The 24,362-nt window shown below is 42.1% G+C and overlaps 1 protein-coding gene across 1 annotated transcript in view; it reads left to right on the top strand.

Annotated features, from left to right (window-relative positions):
- The window catches only part of MRTFA (myocardin related transcription factor A), a 77,720-nt gene that overhangs the window by 42,519 nt on the left and 10,839 nt on the right, over window positions 1-24,362 (top strand). Inside the window, exons 2-6 of the mRNA XM_066550452.1 lie at window positions 4,638-4,703; window positions 20,001-20,056; window positions 21,629-21,704; window positions 22,374-22,535; window positions 23,964-24,139. Coding sequence (XP_066406549.1) covers window positions 4,697-4,703; window positions 20,001-20,056; window positions 21,629-21,704; window positions 22,374-22,535; window positions 23,964-24,139 — 477 coding nt within the window. The 5' untranslated portion in view covers window positions 4,638-4,696. The remainder of the gene's footprint in view (window positions 1-4,637; window positions 4,704-20,000; window positions 20,057-21,628; window positions 21,705-22,373; window positions 22,536-23,963; window positions 24,140-24,362) is intronic.

The raw sequence follows: 24,362 nt of genomic DNA, 5'->3' as shown, positions 1-24,362 counted from the left end.
TAAATGCAATGTGGTTTAGAAATAGAAGGGCAGGCACGCTGCTCCTCCAGATTTAGGTAATGAGCTGCAAAAAACAACTTAGCTCATCATAGATATTTGTTCTTGCTTCTGCTTACTACTGATGCACCCCTGAACTACCACCAGAGTTGGAGCTGTCCTGAAAAGGGTGCAAGCTCTTTATATTAATTATATACTGTTAAATCTGAGCTGCCACCAGCTGTGAGTAGCTGGTCCTGGAATATGCCTAGGGGTTCCTTGTTGAGAAAGTTTTGTGCTAAGATGAACACAAAATAATCATGACATGCTGTATTTACTAATAGGGTGACTCTGTTGGTAGTAGCTGTATCACAATATTATTTGTCATTTAATACATCTCCCACCAGTGCAGTTCTCCTCTACCCTTCTTAAACTGCTGGCAGTGGTCCTCTGTCTTAGCTCCCAGATTTCTCTGGAATGTTTTACTAATTCTTGGAATGGTCCACTAGTGATATGAAAACATTGTTCAAAATTTAATTGGTAACATTTCATACTTGTGAAATAAGTTATGCCCACCTTTGAGTGGGAAAATCTGACAAGGATACAAATCCCACAAAATATTGCATATAGTAGAAGGGCACCAGTTTGGAACTTATTTTCTAGCCAGCAGTTATACACTGCTCTTTGTAGGACCTCATTTATTCTTAATTTGAAAATTAATTTACAGGTTAAGTACAGGGATAAAGGAAAGAGAACATTGTCCATTAGTGACTGAAAGACTTACACTTCATTCTGTCCTAGAGTAGCTTTGAATTTCTCTGGTCATTCTAGACCTTTGGCTGAGCTCCATGTACAACAGCCTTGGACTGGTGCTTGGGACATCTGTTAATCTATATATAGGATTCACACACTTGAACATGTAAACAGGTGATCTCCTAAATATATGAAGTGGCATTGGGAACTCCAAGTACTTAGTTAAGCCAAAATGTATTTAGGAGTGAACTGAAATAATCCTTTTTGCCCTCCTCCCTGCCAAAAAGTAAGCTGTATTGGGAAAAAAAGTACTTTATGGCTGATTATAACTTGTGCTTAATATGTATGTATATACATTAATAAACCCCAGGAATTACTTAGTGCTTATAAAAAGGGTCCTGAAAATTACTTTTTTCTCCTGTTCTTCAGTTTAGTTCTCTTGACAGTTGCTAGTTTCTTGCTGTGAAGGGACATAGGGTTTAAAAATAAAAGGTGCATATAATTGGTAGAGAAAAATGGTAACTAATAAAGAAATAAGATATCTTTAGAAAATTTGCAAGGGTGGCTGCAGTCAGGAGGGGAATTTTAAGTCATTTGATGAGGTCTCTAGCAGTCTGACTGAGAGTCATTTTTAATAAATCTGGGAACAGCAGGGAGACTTCAGAAGAGCAAAAGAGTGATAACGTTTTGCATCATTGCTGACAAAGGGTGAGTGAGTAAAGAGTGGCTCATCTGCTGTCAGTTCCAGGAAAAAAACAATGGAAAATTTGATCAAGAATGTAGGTGGTATAAGAATAGCAGTATAATCACACTGATCAGGTTTTCAGTTTGTGAAAACAGGTCTTCTCAAATGTGATTCTGTCATTTGGATAAGTGAAATGTGGTTGCTAGGGGTTTTGTCTAGGTGCAACAGACTTTTCTAACATCTTTAACTTAGTAGCATGGTGTATTTGGGTTTCAAGAAGTATATTTGAATTTAGGACCTGCCAAGTCTCACTCCTTTACCAGAAACTGCAGTAATTTTCTTCCATATTGATTTTTTGCCCATTTTTTCGTGGAATCCTAAAAGGGTTTGTGTTGGAAGGGACCTTAGGGACCAATTCCCATGGGCAGGGACATCTTCCACTAGTCCGGGTTGCTCCAAGCCTCATCCAAACTGGCCTTGAACACGTCCATTGGATTCAGAACTGGTTGTAATCGTAGAAAGCAGAAAAGTATTTCTGGTGGAGCTCAACCTGGTGTAGTCTGGAAACAGATGCAAGAGGCTGTAACAGTGTGGACAGAACAAATACTAGTGGAGGAATAAATTGTGACATAAATAAAAAAAAAGTTTAGATCATTTAGGCAAACTGCGGCGGTTGAGCAAAATGCACATTAATATGGGTGACAATAGAGATGTGCATCCAGGAGCAAGAAATGCCGGCCACACCTGTGTGGGGAGATTTTAGTTGAAAATCCCTGGCTGGGAGGTGAAAGGGAAACAGTAGGTGTGGTTAGAAATGTGAGGGAAGGTTGATGGTTGTAGCAAGTGAGTGGCAGAAGGAGCTAACATTCGTTACTAGGTGTGTAAACAGAAGGCATGAGTAATAATGAGATTGTCTGCTGGGGAGATGGGCCTGCTGCTATGGGTTTGTGCCTTGCCTGTATACATTTAGTAAGATGTGCTAATTTAGGGGATGGATATATGGGCTCAGGAGGGGAAGTAATGCCATGCAGAGATTCAATAGGCTGCTCCTAATGGGGCAGAAATCACTTAGTGGCAGTGTGCTGTTGGAAGGGTGAAGTCCAACTCCCACCTTCAGTGCTGGCAAATACCAGGGCTCCTGGTTGTTCCACTACAGCTCCTGGCTTTGTGGTCATCCTCTTCAACTCATTAATGCAAAAACTGGTGCCTGTTTTGACTGGGCTGTGGTCTCTGTCCGTGAGTCCAGCCACCAGGACAGTCAGGCGAACATGAGAGGTGATGGGGAGAGTGAGAGGTTTGACACTGTCTCTTCTCTCTCAGCAAGGTGTTAGATCAAGTGCCAGGTGTTAGATCAAGATTTGGGTTTTGATAACCTCAAAAGGAGCCCAGCAAATGAGAAGCTCTGTGAGCAGGCTGCCTGTGAGCTGTGCTAGCCCTCACACTAGCACAGAAGTTGAAGTGCGATCTCATGCTGGGTGGGAGGAAGAGTCTGGAACTACCACTTCTGTTTGCAGTTTCACAGCCAAATGAAGGGCCTGTTCCTTCCCCTCTCTGTTCCCTCCTCCTCCTTCTGGCTCTTGGCTGATCCCACACAGAATTACCATGGTGCTCTGTACATCCTCCTCCCCTCTCTCACTTCCATGTACTAAAAGAAAGTAGTTTCCTGCCCAGGATGCATATATTAAGAAATCATAGTTTGTCTTGAGAAACAGAAGAGAGGTAACTTGTTTGCACTCTGTGTGCACAGAGGTATTTCCACTGGTAGGAGGTATTCCTCTCACTGTCATAAAGAGTTTCAGAGAAAGGTACATCAAGAGTCAATGGACGTGGAAGCCAGAAAAATCCAAGAAGAAAATTAAATGTGATTTAAGTGAGGGTGATTAGGTGCTATGGAAACAACCATAGAAAGGAAGAGATGGATCTATTTTTTTATACATATGAAGACCAGAACCCATATTGGAAGATGTATCTTAGTGAAATGCAAACTGCAGATAGGAGGTTGAAAGAAACAGGTAAAATGTGGTGATGTCTGTAAGTAGACAAAGTGGCATCTTCCTAAAGTTTTTGATCTCTACTTTAGGGAGTGTACAATACAAATTTGGATATAATGTATGAAATTAATGTACTGGACAAACAAAATAGTTAAGAAAGGAGACATAAGGGTTATAATGAGATTGCTGTAGAGAAGTTTTGCTCTGTAGTGGTTCCACAACATTCGTGTGGGCTTTCATTATGTGGACTCGAAAAAGGCATAGGAGAAATTCAAATTAGAACAGGGGAGATGAGATGCATTGCCATTCATTTTATAATACTTTATGTTGAGCATGCTTAGGAGTTTGGGCTTGATTGCAAATGGGATTCAGTGATACTCAGGTTGTCCTATTTTGAGATGTGTGTTCCATTCATGTGAATTTTTTCTTCAGTTTTGAAAGGTTGCTTTCATATGGAAGGTGTCTTTGACTGTAAGAACAATCTAGAATGTTGCTTTGATTGTATAGTTTAAAGGGAAGCTGCTGTTGTAATCTAAATGTTGAAATTATGAGTATTCCAGGGATTTGCACTAAAAAAACCCCAGCTAATTGCATTTTACACAGGTCATGAATATGTTCTGTTATGCTAAAATAAATAGGAAAAATTCTAGTGATAAGGGGATTCCTTTTGTAGTGGAAGGGCACTTCTAGATGTATCCATGGTATTTCACTTTCACGAGACATTTCTGAAGGTGAATTTCTGAGCTGAGGAAGGAAATCTGCCTTGTAATTTAGAGTAACGACCAACAATTTTGACATATCGTTTAATCTGCACATAGTAATTAGAGTTTTCAGGAGTCATTAGCAGCTGGGGTGTCACTCCGTGTTTATTGGAGGACTGTCAGCTGGTGTTTCTCTTTGTTTGTTTTTTAATATTAATGGTTTGGAAAGCAGTTGGTGCTCTAGAAAGAACTGAGAAACAGGCCTGGCTTTGTGGATTTTTATCACCCTGCCAAGACCCTGCGCAACTTCCTCTGCCCCTGGCTGCAGCAGCCTACGGAAACCTGACTGCTGGGGGCCACTTCTGCAATTGCAGGAGGGCAGGGCGGCGGGGTGGGACGGGGGGTCTTTCCCTTCTGCTGCTCACCAGTGCCTTGGCATCCAAAGAAGAAAACAAGATGCATTTGAAAATGTCTCTTCAGTTGTTTCTTGCACTGATGGGTTTCCTTCTTTCCCTTCTCTCTGCTGTGCAGTGCTGCAGTTGAAGCTCCAGCAGCGACGCACGCGGGAGGAGTTGGTGAGCCAAGGGATCATGCCGCGTAAGTACCACTTCATTCTTTGCCCTGCTGCTTTTCTGCATGTTTTTTGGTGGGGGATGGTTCCCATATGATTCAAAAGGTGAGGTTCTCTGCTTCTGCATGGAAAACATCATCTGTAGGAGCCCCACCCTGTCCCACCCAGCCTGGTCCTTCTCAAGTGTTGGTGCCACCTCCGATTCTGTGGAAGAGTGCAATGGCTGCAAGTGTAACTGTACTGCAAAACAAGGCTTGTGTTTCAGCTCAGTGCACAGTCTTCTGGAGAACATACTATGTTAGAAGTGCCTTAGATACTTGACCCATGCTGGTAATCACTCTTTTAACAGGCTTCCTGCCTCTGCAGTTTCTGTTTTTACAGTGTGGCAGTTCCCCAGATCTCTGAGGCACTTGTAACTTTGTGTGTACATATTCCATAAACTGACCAAAACCAGGCATGGTGTACAAGATGTCAACCAACAAAGGACCCTCTTTTATGTTTGTAGCTAGAAAACAGCTAGAATGAGCCCTATGGCTCATTCTAGTCATTGCCCTTCTTGCAGGGAAAGGCAAAAATCTGTGCAGGCAGAGAACATGTACTTTTCTGGGTAAACAGGATCTACCCTAAAGCCAAGCTTTCAGTGTCAGATTAGCTTTGGAGAAGATATTTTTCTGTTTTGCTCCCCTCCTTCCCCCAGAAATGCAAAAAAGGTGACAAATAAGTTTTGTCATGCTTTGGTAGCCCTGAACTAGATGACTTAGAGGTAACAAATTGAAGCAAGACCACACAGCAAGTATGTTATTTTTGAGGTCCTCTCAGTTTCACGCAGCAGCTGTAGTAAAATGCAGTAGATCAGATATGTATTTTCTTCTTTCAAAAGCTTTCCTGCTGCCCTGTTTCAGAAGCTTTACTTGAAGATGGTGTAGTAATGAGGATTTTCTCATTTCTTCTGTTTTGGGGTGCACACTGTAATATGACACAGTGCTGTGACTTGGACTTTGCTGAGGGCTGAAGGTTCGATGTCAGCTCTCTGTCTGAATGAACCTGTCAGCAGCACTCTGTCAGCTGGAGTGGATTGCAGGATGGCAGTAATGTTCTTTAAGAGGTTTCTGGGACCTCTGCTTAAAACTGTGTTACCAAAGCAAAAAGAAAAGATTGTGCTGTCTGGATATATCATACCTGTTGTCTCTTTTTTTATCTGAGGAGCTTGTATACAAGCTTCTACAGAATACACTTACTTGCTTTTGGATGAAAGACTGGTGTGCCAGTGACTGCCTTTTTACTAATGCTTCTCAGAAGAAAGCGTTCCTGACTTCTTTGTGGTGTCCTGCTTTAGGTGGATATGTATGCAAATACTTTATTAACTTATGTTCAGTACTGGCTTTCTTCAAAGTGTGCCTGGCCAAACTTGTGATTCCTGAGAGGGGTCTGTTTTCCAGGCCTTTTGAAAATGAGGCCCTTGCAAGTAATTCAAGTAAGGCATCCAGAATAATTAGTGAGTCTTAAATTTATTTAAAACATAGTGTAAATTACTAGTCTTTGCAGATTTGTGCCCTTCATTGCTTCATTTATATCTCTTACATGTGAATTTTGTGATGGACCAAAGAAAAACACTTTGTGAAAATACTGGCAACACATTAAAAGAAATACTGATCCTTTCTGCAGTGGAGAAAACCTCCTTTAACACATCTGTTCTAAACATGATTTGAAATTAGTTTCTCCCAAGTAATGGTATCATTTACCCATACCTGCCAGCTGGAAATAACCACATATGGGGAAATGTTTAAAATGTAATTTGCCTGGGCAGTTTTTGGAGAGAAGATCAGATGTGAGATAAATTGTGATTCATAAAGAAAAAAATCCCATTTTTAACCTGAGAAGTACAGAGGATGACCAGGGACCATGTTCCTCCAGAAGGCATCTCAGCACCATGACAGCTCTACATCTACTTTCAGGAGTTTCAGAATAGACTTTTGTTTTACTGCTGGGAATATGCAAGTGTCCTGTATTCTTTCTTCCTTTCTTCTGTCTGGCCTGTACCTTTTGTCTGTGAAAACACTGAGGTACTTTATCTTGTTCTGCTGTCATCTGCTACTGGACATGGCTGCGCTGGACTTGTGTGTCCCTCTTGAGTTTGTTAGCCAGGAACCAAGCCCCACACAGTCCTTCATGATGATTCAACAAAAGTATAAAAGCTGGAATCCAGAGCATGCTTTGGTACTGAACCAAAAGAGCTGGAGTGCTCTTTCCATGTCAGATGCTGGTTGGCTTCTTTTCTTTCCTTTATTTTCCATCTGGAGAGTCTTAACACTCTTGAGAGAACTGTGATGGTTGCAGTTCTATCTGCATTACAGCTTGTATCAGGAATGTGTTTTTGAAGTGAAGCCCCTGATTGCACCTGCCTGCTGTGCCTTGCTTTGCACCATAAAATGAAGTTTGAGAGCTGGATTAAATTGGAATGAAAGTAAAATGGAAAATATTCTGCCTAGAGCTAATATGCATTCAGCCCATGGTAGCAGACTGCAGCTTGTCTGGCACCACACCTCCAATTCACCTTCACATCCAGAGTGGGGATGTCACTTCCTCAGCATCAACTTGGTTTCTCTTTTGGTCTTACTGTGCTTTCCTCCTGTTCCTTTGGATTAGCCTGTCCTACAGATCAGTTCCTGTATATCTTGAGGCAAACAGCCATGGAAAAATCCCTGAGCCAAGTGTGGGAGAAGTGAAAGGTTTTGTTTTACATTACAAGCTATGGTACTGTGCAAACTCCCATTGGTACCTCTGGTTCTCCTGACTGAATCTAAACCCCACATAAGATTTATTCTGCAAATTGGTGCCCTAAAAGAGAAATTTCATTGCAGGCTTCCATCAACACAAGGTTTTTGGACACTGTAAATATGAGGAGTGGGAGATGACACATTTGTGTCACCCTTAAGTGAGAGTGAGAGTCATGCTACTCCTGCTGTGCTTGTTCATAACAGAACTATGAATTGCTTACTTAGTCCCATGTGGAATTTTGTTTATATGGTAGAGTGGAAAGGCAAATGTTTCAACATTTTTTTACCAAGTACACTTAATCTCACTTAACCTTCCCAACCCACCAGCCACCTACAGTGGGGCTTTGCTCCACTGAAAGATTAGAGTATTGTAGTAAGAAATAAAGCATTTACAGGCAGTGAAAGAGGATTCAAAATAATTACATTTTGTGCTTCATTAATTCTTCTTGCTTTCTGTGTCCACTTTGTGTAACCTTTTACTAGTAGCAGGATTCATTAGTTCAAGATTAAAATTCTCAATTGCCCTTAGAAAAATGGTGGGAAGCAAGTCTTCACCTGCAGCTAACATATCTGTGATCACAGTTAGAATGACAGTATCTTGAAAAAAGGAGAGCTGGATTTTTATGTTTATTCAGGTTTTGGCCTATTTTTTAACAGTGCAAATAGACAAGCCTTTTTGCTATTTGCATTTTTTTGTAGCTATTTTGATTTGATATGATTTTCATCTTCTTGTCTTCACAAAATACAAGTTATACAAAATCTGCTGTCTGTGCTCAACTCTTTGAACTCTGTTGTGCTGTAGAAGAACAGTCAGATGCTGTCATTTTTTAGTATAGAATTTAAAGGTTATGGCTATTGGAAGGTTTTGGGGGGGAATATCAAACACCCCATTTTTCACTCTTCGAGACAGTGTTTAAAACAGTAGCTAATGCACATCTGAGTAGAAAGTTATGTGGAAAGTATCTTCAACTAAAACAGCAAAAATTTTTAGGGGAAAGACATTTGGCAAACGTAGCGATACTCTGTTATGCAAAATATGTGGCTCTTTTTCTCTTTTGCAAGATTTAAAGCTTCACATGCCGTTCATTTTATCCATGAGGATTGTGGTCTTTGGCTTCTGCCTGCAAGCACTAAACACAGGCAAAAATGCAAGGTTGTCATGTGGCACAATCCTGCAGGAAAGTTGTTTTGACCATCACATCTATCCAAGCAGGTGAAGCAGAAGTAGATAATTTCTGGGAATGTGCCCTGTGTTTCTCTGTAGTAGTGCTGTGTGAGTCTGAAAAATGACACAGGCATGCTTTGAAAAGGGCACTGCCTGCACTGCAAGCTAGAAGGAGGCTGCTGTACAGGCTGAGAATTTCCAGGAGCTTCTTTTTCACTTCAGTGTATCTGATCTTTGCCAGTTTTTGTGCCCACATCCCACTACTCTGTATGTTTGTGTTCTGGGATGCAGAACACGTGGCTGTGTGCAGATCCAAAGGGGATGGAGTTTGTGCATGGAGGTTCTGATGGGAGGGCTTTACCAGGTGCTGAGGTGTTTCCATGCCCTGGGTCTGTGCTACCAACACTCTGGTGCAGTTTCTGCTGGGATGTGCAGCCTGCTGCATGATTGAGCTTATTTCAGAGTACAAGAGTTTATTTTATCCTCAGACTCCATGAGGGGAGTGTGCCATGGTTCAATTCCAACATGGCACATGATTAGAAATTACTGTAATTACAGCAGGCAGTCTAATGATTATCATCTCATTAGGCCTTTCATATCACTTGCTGCATTTTTTTATTAGCAATAGGGGTAGTGGACAAAAGATAATACTTGTTATAAAACTAAAATGCAGTATTTGCTTTTTTGGGGGTCTGTGAGACATTGCTTAGAATGATTTTTGAAGAAATTGCTATTTACTGGAGACAACTGGTGATTTAAGAGTACAGAACACAGGTTATGCTTTTGCATATCAGTGTTGATCATCATCTAGAAAAAGCTTGTAGCTGCTGCTCTTCTGTGTCCGGCACAGCTACCATCACAAAAACCTAAGGATCTTTGAGATACTTATTTGGGAAGCAAACTGCTTGCCACATGTAAGTTTGTAAGGTTAAATCATGTCTCTAGACTTCAACATGTCAGCCCCAAGATTTGGCCATACATCCACACTTGTGTTTGTGCAGGGCAGCTAAAAATGCTATTTCTGCTTTAGCCTTTACCTAATAGTCTAACCACTTCTCAGTTTAGAAAAAAATAATTTTTTAAATACTTGAAAATAATGCACTTCTAGCTTTATTGCTACATGGCTCTATAATTAATATTTATGTTCATATTTTCTTATTTATTCTTATTTCTAATTATCAGTCTTGTTGATTTAGTGTGTGTGTGCGCTAATTGAAGGAGACTGTCAACAATTGGTTCCTGTTACATACGATAGCTACAGTAGAACATAGTAAATGTCAGAAATAAAACAAAAGCAAAAAAAGGTTTTATAAATTGTTTAACTGTTAGTTGGGAAGTAGGAGCATCTTTCTGTGTTTGTCAGAGAAAGGAGAGGCAGGAAGCTGTTGGAACATGGCAGTAACCTACAGGTGCAGTACAGCTGCCATCGTGCTCGTGACTTCAGGGGCAATTCTTCATACTTCAGATATATTTTGTCTTCTACATGAGGGCCAGGATAGATGAACTGCTATGCCTGGGTGGAGTTTTACTGACTTGGAATTGTTGCAGTGTAGCTACACAGCCGACATTTCAAGGTTGTGGAGTGTTCTATTAGAGCTGCAGCTAAACCCATTGCTTTAACACCCTGAAATATTTCTTCCTGCTATGTAACCTGTTCCCGTCATTCTCTCACCACTTTACATACCAGATCTTTGTAGTGACATTCCTGCAGTTTTATGGAATCTATTTATAATAGTAAAGCAAAAATACAAATTTTCATTTTGCTGCCATTTTATCTCTGCTGTTCTGCACATTGGCAGCTGCTTCTCTTTCATGCTTTTAAGCTGGAACTGTAATTTTGTTTAGGACAAGGAGTTAAAAACATATATGTGGACTAAATAAATAAAGCTGCAGCTAGACTTTTAATATACTCAGTGTCATGCTCTGAGAATAAGGCTGGAACACTAAGCAAGTATTGTAAAATAAATTAAAAAAAAGTAGAGGACACTTGCAGCTGTCCTCTACATTTTTTTCTATTTCTGGTGTGTTGCACAGAAATCTGTAACTGGTTTTATTTTTATTTGATTGTATACCTATAACTTGTCTCCAAGGAACTATTTGCTGATTATTTGACTAAGATAATTTTTCTTAAAGCACAATTTCAAAGCCTTCAGGCTTTGTGTGTAGAAGGCTGTCTGTACATTTAAGCTGAGGACTGAGAGGACTAATAACTGCATCTGCTTTGCTTGTATTTTTAGATATCTGTCTGAGTGTGTTTTCCATGCATTTATATGATCTGTAATTAATAAGACATGACTGGAGTAATAAAGTTCATTGTGTTAGGATGGAAATGTGCTGTTTGCCCTTTCTGAAGCTGTAGAAGGAAGACCATGCTCAGGTGTTTGATAGGCTGCATTTGGTCCTTGATCCCTGCCATGATAGAAGATTTAACTCTGCCAGTTGCAAGAGAAGCGTGATGGTTCTGGGGGGTAAAGTCTGATAGGCAATGCAGTTTTTTCCCTTTGTGTTCCCACAGTTGTCTTAGCTTCATTCTTACTTGTTGTCTGGGAGTGGTCTCTCCTTTTTGTGACTCCATGCCTTTCTCACCCTGGGCACTCTGGAAAGTTTTCAGAAGAGTTTGCAAAGGCCAATTATCCATGCAAGGCACAGGCATGAGTCTGGTCCACGAATGCATGGATCAGAGGCTTCCTGGTAGAGGTTCCTTGTGTCCCTTTTCCTTTCCAGTTTGGAGGTGGTATAATCCTGATTGTAATGAAGCTTTGCCTTTTTTTATTTCAGGATTTTGGTAGTGTCTTTTGAATGCCGAGAGTTAATGGCGATGGGTGGAGCAGATTATACATTGTTTGTATTTGCTGTAAATGTTTTTTGACACAAAGCTGTAGCTATAGTCATCCACAGATCTGATAACTGTTACCATGGGTGACAATTTCCATTTTGCTTCTAAAGAGGATGAACTTTCTGAGAAATTGCACATATGTTAGATTTTAAATTAACTCAGTGTTGGGCCTTGGAAAAATCTTAGTCCTTTCTGCCAATAATTTCATGTTTACTGTGACAAACCTTTAGACTTTTCACACAGTTAATGAAAACCTTAAACTTCAGCTGCATCATCAGCGGGATACTGCTGTACTAAAGTTACTGACAGCCTTGCTAAAAGTGGTTTCTGGAGCAGGGCCTGCTGCAGGTGTTGGAAGCAGCTCAGCTGGGGGTGTCTCCATGGTGAGAGAGCTGAGGCAGGGTACCACAGTTCCCCCTGCCTGTGTGCTTCTGCAGCCAGGGCAAGCCCAATGCAGGGAGCTGGAAATGGCTCTTCCTGGGCAAAACAGCTGCCTGAGCTGTGCAGGTTCAGGATGTTGTGCCAGGAGAAGGGCTGGCTCTCTGAGGCAGGGTGTCAGGGAGGCAGGACCTCAGCTCTGGGGTCACCAAGCAATCTACTAACAGGGACTTCATTTGGCTGCAGTTTTTCTGTGTGTGTCCCTGTGGACTGGAATAGCTGGGCAGTGGTGCTACAAGCTGCAGCTCTGTATCTGTGGTGCTGTGCTTTGGCAGTGCTGGCAACAGCTGCAACGTGGGAAGGAGCCTTTCTCCAGTCTTTCCTCTGATTGGGACTAGGAACACTCATAATCCTTCAGTCACAACAACATTCTCATTGAAGGGTGTCACTGAAGGGCAAGCTGCATTTGTTTGAATGCCAAAGATGTGTTTCTTACCTTCATAAACATATATACATTTACTTTTTTATGACAGTCTTAATTTTTAATTTTTTGGGTTTATGTATTTTGGGATTTGAATAATCACGATTTACCAGTTGTGGCTACTTTTCCTGTCTTTAACTTGACACTCATATTTTAGCCTTAATCCAAGGTCATTGACCAGGTATGGTATCAAGAATTCTGAAGTGTGATCAATTCTGTGTCCTGAATGAGAAACTCCCCAGAACTGCAAATGGAGAAAAGGAGGCTGATGGAGATCTCTCTTCCCTCAGCTGTGTATTCTCTGGCCCCTTTTTCATATTTCTGCAGCACACAGCAGCAGCTCTTTGACACTGCCCCACTGGCAAGATGACAACTCCTTCTGTGCATGTGACCCAGTTTTTTAATACCTTTTTCTTCCATACTGTGAGAAATGCTTTTTGAAAATGGGGTGAAGATGAAGGGAGGAAGAAAGAGCTAAAACTGCCTTGCTCTGTGGTTCAAGTTCTGTGTCTCTTAGCAAATCCTATGGGTGGGAGCCCCACCCTCAACCAACTGCGGAAGCCATCGAGCCTATTTGCAGCACTTTATCTCATCTTTTTACGAAAGCATAGTAAACAAGAGAGAGAAACCAGACTTTCGTTGAGAGCAGGGCTAAGTAGCTGCAGCAGAAGGCCTTCTGCCATTCTGAATTAAATCAGCATGTCTGAGTTTGGGTTTGGATATGTCTCTTCTCATAGCAAAGGAAGGTTTTTCCTTTCCCTTAGGAATGAGTCTAACTGAGGAGCAAAGTATTTGACTCAGTATTTTGAATTTAGCTGTAGCCTTTCTACAAACATTGTGTGTTGTCTTACCAACTGATTTGCAGTTGAAATATCACCTTGTTGTCTATGATGAGCTAGATACTATGGCCAAGGAAAACTCATGTGCTTCCTCTCCTCTGTCAGTCTACAAGTCTGATAACCTTGAGTAGTGATTTACCGATTACAGAAGGCTTTGCAGCCTCTGCTTCCCACAAGGCACTTGAGCTATGAGGATCTGTGCAGATCCTTTTGCCTTTCCTTCTTCCCTCTGTTTGGTTCCGTGCAAACCTCAGTGTCTTCTGTCAACTGTATAAGCAAATGCAGGGTGTACGGGTATTTTGACCTCTTTTTCTCAGCAGTTGGGTCAGTCCCCTTCCCCTGCTGTGTTTCACTCTTAGAGTGTCTCAGTGTGGTTCTGATTCCACTTATTTCTCACACTAGGTGACAGGAACTCGGAGGTCTGCATATGAATATCTTTGAAAGCTTTGCATGGCTAAAATCTGCTTTTGTACACCGCAGGGTAAACTCTGGACAGAAATGTTCGGACCATTTTGCCCAGCTTTTTGTCTTGCTATTATGTTGAAGATTTGGGTTTGATTCCTGATCCTTCATTCAGTCTGTTGTTTATAGCAGCAGCAGTTTGATGCTTTGCAGCAGTGTCTCAAGGCCTGGCTGGATGGGATTTTGTGCAATCTGGTCTAGTGGAAGGTGTCCCTGCAACCATAGCAGGGGGGTTTGGAACTACATGATCTTTAATGTTTCTTCCAACCCAAACCATTCTGTGGTTCTGACTCATTTGCACTTTGCCATTTGCAAAATGTGGCTTGGACTGCTGGAACACTGAACGCAGGCATTGCAATTTTGCACCCTGTTTCATGGGAATTAAAACGTTGCTTTGAAGTGAAGATTAGCAACTTTCATCTTTGGGCTTTGTATGGAAAGGTGAATGTAGATAGTCTTGTGTGCTGCTGGTTGGTTTTGGGGGTCAGATGCAAGAACACAGTTGCAGTGTATAGCTGCAACATTTTTGAGGCAGGGTGGAGGCACAGAACAGTTGCATCATTGATGTGCAGGGAGGTTTCTCATAGTAGCTGAGGGTGTGGCCACAAAGATGCTAATGCTTCAGGAATTCCAGAGATGAAGCCTCAAAATGCTCAAAATGCTCCATAACAGGCAGCAGAGAGAGACTAAAGAAATAGGATGCTGTGGTAGGAATTTCATGAGATCCTTGCTAGCCAGCCCATCTGTGGCAGGAAAATCAAGTCCTGCTGTCAGTCATCTAAAGATGAGGGGTAAAACTCATCCTTCTAACAGCAGATGTTACAAACTGCCACAGTTGTCCAGGTGCAACAAAAGTGTGAACAGCTCAGGGCAGGTCACCTGCTGGACTGTGCTGTTCCAGCCCCATTGGTGATGCTATTGCCCCATCTGTCACTGAGCCTTTTTTGGTGCTTGTTGGGCCATTTGTAACACCAGGCTGTTTTCCTGTGGTGGATGGGGCAATTTGAAGATGTGGGGGCCATGGTTCAGCAGGATGGGGCTCCTGCTACAGTGCTGGCCTTAAACTCAGCCTCTCATTTCTGACTTTGTCTGGCAGAGCAGTTGTGCTCAGCTTTGCTGACACTATTATTTGTGGAGCTGTGCTGTAAACCAGCATACCAATCCAGGTTAAAATAACTCTTTCAAAACAACTGTGATCAGAGTCCACAGATGATTTTGTCAGCATAACCACAGACTGACATGCTTTGTCCCAGACCTAGGTACAGGAATGAGGGCAGAAAGTGGAACTGCAGGTTACTGAGGTTGAAAATGCCATGTATATATCATGTAGAAATAAAATCAAAAGGCAGACAGGAGGTAACCTAACTGAAATTGGGCATTGCAGAAGTTACTTCTGCATTGTCAACTATTTCTTTTCTGCATACAGTGGAAAACAAAAACCCAACAGCTCATACTGCTGTTGTAGTTTGGCAAGTTCAGTGTTTTTTTTTCCTCTGGCAGCACTCTGTTCTCCTCAGGGCTCACTCAAAGGTAGCTGGACAGTTAGATCAGGGATTCAGGTTAAGTTTGGAGAGGGGCAGGTGCCATGGAGAGGTGCAGGAGGTACTTTATAGCAACACTTCCATAGAGCTCCCTGTGCAATACAATTGGAGCATCAGCGGCAAGGCAGAAACACGTGGGACATGGAAAAGGGGGGGAAAGGAGATCATTACTGAAGCTGGATCTACCAGCAGACTAAATATTTGTTGAAATGCTTCCCAGGGAATTCAGGGTATTAAATGTGGTTTTGCACTTCTTGGGTTTAGCAAGGTGCTTGAAACAGCCTTTCCTGATGTTTTTGGAAGCAAGATGGGGCTACTGAAGCTGCCTATGCAATTTGTGAGGGAACAGGAGTGGAACAAGCCTCAGACTGGGAGGTTGAGTTGAGCAGGGTTGTTGCGTGGGATGGGAAGGGAGAAACTCAGAGTTTGATGCCATTCAGTATTTTCAGTGATTTGTGATTGTTTTCACTGATATTTCAGTGATTTTTCAGTAATCAAAGGAACAGTGTATCTGTTTATTAAGCTTTGGGTTAGTAGGCTGGGGGGAGGACAGGACTGGGACTCCCAATGTTTGGAGAAGCCAACAACTATGGAATAAAATGAAAGAAAAAGGCAGAATGTCTACGTTTTGTAACACCTAATCAGTGGCTTGAATTGAGGATGAAGAGTGGCTGGCTTGGTACCAGCTCTGCAGAAGAGGATTGGAGACCTTTAGTGGATTGTGAGACAAGCACGAGTGAACGTTGTTTGTTTTATGTACACAAACAAGGCAAACTGCTTGGGACATGGGGCTGAGAAGTGTTATTGAATAATCATTTATCTCTATAACAGCCAGTAAAGCCTAGGCTGGAATATGTACCCAGTTCTGGACACTAGGCTTCAACAAAAATGCACCTTAAATGGAAGGACTCCAAAAGAGACCAAACAAGCAAAGGTCTGGATAATGTTACCTGCAAGGGAAGGTTGAAGCAACTGCCTTTGGTTATTTTGTGTATCAGAAAATTGTAGGAGAACCAAAGTTTTCAAAAGGGATAGATGCAAAGAGGAAGAAAATAAATCATTCTCTGTAATGTTTGCAGGTAAGGTAGAGAACAAAGAATAAATAAACATATTTATTTATTCCTTCCTATAAATAGTAGGAAGGAAAATATAAGTTAGACATTCAGAAAGGTTTTTAAATAGTAAAAACATTTTTGAAGTGGGATAATTTCTCTGCAATAATATTACATTTTTTCATGAGAGGTCTCCAAGAACAGGTTAGACAAATTACTGTAAGGAATAGTTTAGTGTATTTTATGCAGGCTGAGCAGTCAGAAAGCATCAGGTGATTGGAGTTTCCTCATCCCTTACTCCCTGTGGTTATATCTGATGTTTCAGGTCCTAAGGGCTGTGGACAGAGTGGGAATGCTGCCCCACACCCCCGTGGTTTGCACAGGTTCTGCTCCACCAGCTCAGTCAGTCATTCACATGCATTGATCTGGCTGGGAATGGTAAAGCTTTGTCAGTTTGGATAGCTTTGAGTGGAATGGATGGAGCAGCTCTCTGGTGAGTGAGCCAGATGGGTTATGAGGCACAGGAGCGGTTTTGCAGGGATCAGTGCCAAGTGGCTGGGAAGGGCAGTGGTAGGGGCTGGAAAAGGGGCATATCTGCACTTTAGGGACTCCTTTAGAGCTCACCCAGGGCCTTATTCCTTCAGAGTTCTTCACAGGATTATATTTTTCTTTTTTTTTTATTTGCTGTAGTAAAGTTAACAGAGTTGCTCCACAGGTCTGGTCTAAATAGTCATTTCAAAGCCAAAAAATGTGCAAGGATTAGTTAACTTCAAATGGAGTATGATTTTACAATAGGTACCCTGTTCTGACCATATCAACCTCATCCTAGATTGCTGAGGGAAGCAGTGAAGGATTTGTGCCCTCTTGACATTTTCAGAGGTCAAATATGAAATCCTCTGTCATGTTGCCAGCCCAGAGAGCTACATCCCAGTGCACGTTTCAGAGAACTAGCCATGAGAGACTGGAAGTGTTCTTTACAAGATTATTCCTGTAGTAGCTCTGCATTACTTACTATTAAATGTATATGTGTTTTTCTTTTTTCCTACTCAGGGATTCTTTTCTTGCTTTGTTCTTCTGTGTGCAAGAGTTTTCCTGGACTACCTGTGACACCAGCTGAACTCCTGCAGTTGACTTTTCTGACCATTAGCTGTGGTCGGGGAAATGTCACTTAAAGTTCATCTGCTGCCTCATACTGACAGCAGAGGTAGGCAGAAAGGGGAGAGTAAAGAATTACTGCTGTGTCTGCACATTCTAGTAGAGAGCTTGATGAGAGAGCAAGACTCAAGATGAATCCTGCTTCACTTGTCTCCAGGGCAGATGTTTATGCAGATTCAAGTGTTGCTTGCTATCTTTGCCCAAGCGGACCTGAGCTTTTATTTTGCTTTTGTGTGAGATGCCCACAATGAAAGGAGAGCACGTTCAGGTTCAAGCACATGTGTGTTTACAAGCAGCTCACTTGACTTAAAAAGTTTGTTCCTTGCTCTTCCTTGGAGTGCCATGGTCAGGCTGCCCAGGACACCTCAGTGCAGGCATCAGCTGAGGCCTTATTGGTGCCTCAGCTAGATGGAGAACTTTTCTGCCTTATTTTTGTAGTTATTGCAAAACAATATCCCTGGTTTATCTCTGGTTTATCTCAAAGTGCATTTCACAGCTTGTGTAACTTTCTCTGGTAATTTCTCTCTGTAACCAGATTTATGGAACTAATCTGAGCAGGAACTGTTTGCCCTATTGTTGTAGGGGGTCTATATACACACTCACTGTGATTTTCAGTTACTGTTAATTTATTCTACAAATTATTCTTCATTCACTTCTGTAGTCCAAATCCCATCTACGATGCCTGGCATGTTCAGAATGCCAGCCATGTGGACTGAATTCTACTTCTTACCCCATTGATGTGAACCCAGAGGTGATACCTTTCCCTGGCCCTATAAAATTGAGAGCCAGACGCAGTTAAGGGATAAGGGTCCCACAATTAAAGGATAAGGGTTTTTACTTCAGTATTTTAATAAGGATCCTTATGATGCACCACTTCACCGAGGTGGGTGCACTGCAATGCACACACACACACACACACACACACACCCCCCATAGATGGCATATACAATTTATAGACCTTACAAATTAGCATATCTCACAAGGATGCCCCAATGGGAAGCCTGGATGAATGGTGTGACATTGCCCCATCCGAGCAATTCCCGCCTGGATGGGCCAAATCTCCAGTTTACAGGATATGTTCTAGGGAGGACCTTGGTTTCCCGAGATAGAGTTGGGCTTTCCAGCCTCCAGCTGCGAGGCCTTTAGGATGTTTGGTCTCCTAACAGAATACTAGGACAATGCTCAATTATCAGATTTAAGGAATTACAAGTATGCATCCTAAGAATACCAAGAATACATAAAAGTTGTATAAAAGAAAAGGCTAAAAATAATTTTGGTATCAGAAGGATTCTCTGTATTTCACAGAACGTGTCGTAAAACTTTCTGTGGCTACTCCCATTTCATTCTGTAAGAAAGGGTATGGAAGGCTCCACATGTGTTAGAAGTAGTTTCTTACATTGCATTTATGCAGGGACTTTTATTTTTTAAGTCTTTTGAGACTTCATTATGGACTTGTATTTGAGAAATACTTAATCACTGGTCTTATGAGAAAAATAATATCAGCAGACTATTTATCACAGGACCTAGAGACAACACTTCAGAGTTACTAACTCTATGAGCTTAGTTTTCTGTCTTCAAAAGACCTGCAACTTATCTTTAAAGCTGAAGTTCTTTAACTTTTCTGTTTAGCTTGGTGATAATTCAGACGGTTTAAGAAATGAGTATTTTAGAAATATGAAAAGTTATTACACTCCGTTCAGCTACTTAATACAAACCACAGTGTGGTCGTTATTTAAAAAAACAAGCTACTTGCAGCTTCAGGGAAACTGTGGGGAGCTACTGACACCATCATCCCCCTGCTCTGGTTTTACTGTGGGACGTGAGCTTTGTGTGCTCCAGAGGAGCCAGGCAGAGTGAGAGATTCCTCCAGGGTTAGTGCGGTCCTGGACAGCAGAGGATCAGTTTCTTAAAACCTGATCCATTTTGGCTCTGATTTTAAACAGGGCCCAAGGGGGTGAGAAGGTCTGTTCTGTGGAGAGCTGCAGTTAATTCCTCAAGCTGTGGTTTTCTGTCAATAGACAGATGTACTTTTCTCTCCAAGTGCCCCTGTTCTCACAGTAATTTCTCTTACAGGGAGCAGTATTTGTGTCCTGTGGACCCTCAGGCTTTGAAGCCAGTCCTTGCATGTGTACAAAACACAGGTCCAGATTCAGGAAAGGCTTGCAGCTTCCTTTGACATTAAAAGATAGTAAAGGGGATTTACAGTTCATTAGCATTGTCCCCATCCTTCCAACAGTCTGACCTCTTCAATGTTTCAGAGCCATTCCCACAAGGGTCCTGGATATCCTCCTCTCTATTGAAGCTTGTAAAAGGCTTTGTTGGGGGGCTGTTTCTGAATCCTGTTCTTGGACCCAGCTTTGGGAACAGTGATTAGTTTGACTAGGAGTGTACTTGTAGACACTTGTTAGACACTCCAATGGCCCACAAAAATTTCAGCTCAGTTCCTGCGTCCCTGTGCTGTCAGATGGAGAATGGCACTTTCCATTGCTTTGTACCGGCTGGAGATGTGCCTCAGTGTGTTGGAAGATGCAGGAGGCAGTTGCTGTGGTGTGTTTAACTTAGTTGGCCTGAAGGGTTGTGCAGTGAGAGAGCTTCCATCATTCTAATTCATTCTCTAAATGCTTTTCCTCTCCACAGCTCTGAAAAGTCCAGCTGCATTTCATGAACAAAGAAAGAGTTTGGAGCGTGCCAGGGTAAGATGCAATATAATCTTTAGTGTTTTGGGGAAGTCAGGAATTGTATGTCTTGTGTTTTGGGCATCCTGTAGCTGTTAATGAGATGCAGAAGGGAAGTGTTCATATTCTGGATGTCATACAGCTCTCTGGAGTCAGAGGTGTATTAGATGGGGTGTTCTGCAGCTTGCACGTGGTGCTGGTTAACCCTCAGTGAACTAGTTATGCCTAAAGCCCATTGAAAATGGTGCCTGGATTTTCCCTAGAGTCATCTTTCTGAAAGTGGCTGACACTCTTCTTCCCCACTGTCCAGGCAATTGACATTTTTATTTTTATGATGTTTGTTTTGCCCTTAAATGCTATTAAATGCTCTTATCACGTGGAGCTCAGTTCCACATTTGAGGAAAGTTTCTCTGTTACCTGCACATGCAATTTTTACCTAGGAGACTAGAAAAATTGAAAATTGAATAGAGAGGATCCCCCCCCCAAAATCTTGACTGAAATCACAAACTTCTGGCTCTACAGAAAGAGGAAGCCAGGCATCATACTTCATGTGCCACCTTTTCTAACTGGGAGTTTCTTGGTAATTTCTGTTCCTCAAAAGGCCTCTGGGGATATTTTTTTCTGATTAGCCTACAGTGGAATGAAACTTGTTATGACTAAGTTTTGTTTTAAAAGTGAAAGCAACATAAGTAAAAAAAAAATAACAGCTGTGATTAAGAACTGTAAGGGAAGCCATTTAAACTGTGGAAGGATTGCAACAGGGGACTTTGCCTTAAGACCAGTGACCAGAGGGCTTTTGCTTAATTCTCTTTTTTTTCCTAAAACCTTACTAAGTTAATATTTTTATGTGGGCAGCTGAGCAACCATGGTGCAGTTTTCTGACTGACTTTAATACTTATTTTCTCTGAAGGCCCATCCTGATGTCCAGTACTTACCAGTCTATTACCTGCTGCTTCCAGGTTCCCACTCCTCAGCAGTGTAAAGAGTAATGTGTTCAGCCTGTCAGGGTCATCTCTGTCCATTGCTCCATAGCACTTTCTGCTGCTAAAAGCAGCTCTGGAAGTGAAATAAGCCTTGTCACAGCATTTAGATTCTGCCTCTCAAGGGACTGCATGGGGTTTTTAGCTTAACAAATAACATATCTTTAATCAAATTAAAAAGTATGCCCAAACCACAAGTCAGCCCTGAATGCCAACAGTACATGAAAGTGTGTTCTGTGGACAGTGGACCCAGTACATTTATCTCTCACATAAAAAGAAATCTCATGGATGTTTCCCTGAGACAAGTTAGTGGTGGTGCATACAACAGGAAAAGAGGACTTCAGCTCCTGAGGAAGTGCTTCCCAGTTTCTGTTCTGTGGGGCAGCATTGCACAATTGGCTGAGGTAATTATAATAGAAGGTCATCTTTAGAGTAAGCTCATTTTCTGGGTGGCCTGGGACAGGAGATGGGGCCCTTCTCCGTTTTGTGCTTATTTAGATCTCAGTAACTGCTAGAGATGGTTGTTTGTTTTCCTTGTGCTGTTCTAGAGTCTCTCACTCCTGTGTGCAATCAGCTGAAGGGGGTTCTTGTTTGTCTGTTTTTGCTGCAGACAGAGGACTATCTGAAACGCAAAATCCGCTCCCGGCCCGAGAGATCAGAGCTGGTTAGGATGCACATTCTGGAAGGTATGGCAAGTGCTGAACGTGAAAACATCAACAGTAAACTTTATTGTAACTACCTTTTTAACAGCTTTCTGCTTTGCCTCTGACCTCCAAAGCTTCCTTCCACTTGGGAACGGGCAGAAGATCATGCCTGTTACATGATTCCTTGAGAGGGATTCAACTCTGCTTGCTCAGAATTATTCTCAGAAAATTCTGTTGTGTGAATTCAAATTGTGCAGTTTTGTATGGGTGAGCAACAATGAAATAGAATGACCATAGATTGCTCTTCTGCTAAGGGAAGACACTGTAAAATGTCCAAGAGGGATTGAGGCAGATTTGATCTGATTAATAACAAACCTCAGCTTCAGAGAGGGAGTGCTATGCTGCTGCTGAGCACCCAAGCTTGTGGCACAACCAGGGGGAAAGGTTGAATGAGAATTGGGTGACATCAGTTTGAGAGCAGTGAATTTGTCAAAAGGGCTGCTGTAGTTTTATCTTTATAACCTAAATATACATAACATCTATCATATCTTTGTCATGCATAGTTACCTGTTGTTATCTATCAACTATTTTTCTGTACAGTTACCTACTGTTATCTACAGTTGCCTTTCTGAATAGAATTAAAATACTGCTGAAGGGCATGGGTTGACCATTGTTGGATTGATGCCATTTTATTTACTTTGCCCCAAACAGAGACCTCAGCTGAACCCTCCTTGCAGGCTAAGCAGCTGAAGCTGAAGAGAGCCAGACTGGCAGATGACCTCAATGAGAAGATAGCACAGAGGCCAGGGCCCATGGAGCTGGTGGAGAAGAACATCTTGCCTGTAGAATCGAGCCTGAAGGAAGCTATTATTGGTAAGATCAGAGGAGGATCCTTCTGGAGGGCATTTCCCACATGTGGCTGTGGTTACCTATTAATTCACCTGCATGTCTAAGAGAGTGTAACCCCATGGCTGGTCTCATTTTCCTGGCCCAGAATCACAGGCTTTCAGCCCAAGGATTCAGAAAAGGTAGCCCTCTGGCCCAGATAATGCTATGGAGACATTAAATTATAGGGAATGTGGACATTCCAGAATAATATGAAAGCAGTTGTATACCCTAAAGACTTGAAAGGCTGTTAAAGATTGTATTCCCTAGATTGTCTCCTTAAAATCCCTCTCTCAGTATAACATGTCAACAATGTTGGTCAAGGGAGAACCAGCTGACTTAGATCAGGAGGGGAGACAGAATATAAACAGGTGTGATGAAACAAAAGATGTCTGTGAACTCAAAAACTTCAGAGGATTCAAGCCCTTTAAAAATAAACCAGAACAGATGTAAATCATGCCAGTGCCATTCCAAGGGCTGAAAGGAATGCTGAGGAATAGCCTTCCCACTGCCTCAGCAGTGCTCTTTCCTGTCTCCCCAGACTGAACAGTCTGTGTGTCTGTGGTTATTCATCCCCTCAAACATGCACAGCTACTGTAAAGACAAATGGGACACAACTGTGAGCAAGATGGAATACTTTCCATAAAAAAGGAAAAGGACAGTGTTGTGAGAGAGCCTGGCTTCACTATTGAACAAGAAGTAGTTGAGGAAGGGTGAACTTGTGAACTGAAGCATAGGAGATGTGGCTTCCTTCTTACAGAGCAAAGTACATCTCTGAATTCCTCTTGATTTTGGGTGAGGCCAAATGACAGTATTCCCCTGCTTAGCAGGATTAATTTGAGAAAATGTAGTCTAAAAAAACTTTGGTATATTACAAGTGTACACTCATTTGAATTTATCTACTGGGCATGTAGATGGACAGACATGCTAATAGCAGCCAGGACCATCACTTAATCCATAGCCCTTATTGCTTGTAAGACTAGAGGACAGTTTGGGATTCTGTCTTCCAAGACAGAAGAATCCAAGAGATTCTACCTCCTAACATACAGGATGAACACCAAAAAAGCCATTATTCAATCTTACACTGTCCAGTCTTCTTCTTTGGTACCAGATGATAATGAAATAAGCCATGCCACTGAGCTGGGTTTGGGCAGACCTGAGATCTCTTCTTACACTCACTGATCTTGCCTGGCTAGGAAGCAGGGAAATGGTTCACCCCAGTCGACATCACTTTATTGTACTGATAGTGAATGTAAACACTTAAACCTGATCCAGTTTGGACTCTGTTCTCTCATTTTTAGCTGGTGCTTTAAGCACAGCTCTCCATGTCATCACTGTCTTTGTGAAACACTTAGTGTCAAGCCAAGTAATTTCTTTTTCCACCTTATAGACCACAATTGATGTTTGTGTTTTCAGTTGGACAGGTGAACTACCCAAAGGTTGCAGACAACTCCTCCTTTGATGAGGACAGCAGTGATGCCCTCTCCCCAGAACAGCCAGCCAGCCATGAGTCCCAAGGCTCTGTCCCATCGCCGATGGACTCCCGGATTTGTGAGCCTCTCCCTAGCACCACTGGCACATCACTAGCTCAGGTGAGAATGTGCAGGCCTCCTGCAGTGCCCTGGAGATTCATGCTGATTTGTGGCAGAGGAGCCTAAAAAGTGAGACTGAGGCTTCCCTTAGAGATACAGTCTGTCAGATTTCACAAGGGGTCTTGGCTCTGTGTAGTGTCAGTTACGTCCTCCTCTGGTTATTCACAAACCCTCATGGTGGTGCCTTGTGGGGAAGTGGGCAGCCATTGCTTGGTGATACAGC

The sequence above is a fragment of the Molothrus aeneus genome, chromosome 5 (genome assembly GCF_037042795.1).
Source record: "Molothrus aeneus isolate 106 chromosome 5, BPBGC_Maene_1.0, whole genome shotgun sequence".
NCBI lineage: Eukaryota > Metazoa > Chordata > Aves > Passeriformes > Icteridae > Molothrus > Molothrus aeneus.
This window is presented reverse-complemented; position numbering and strand designations above follow the sequence as displayed.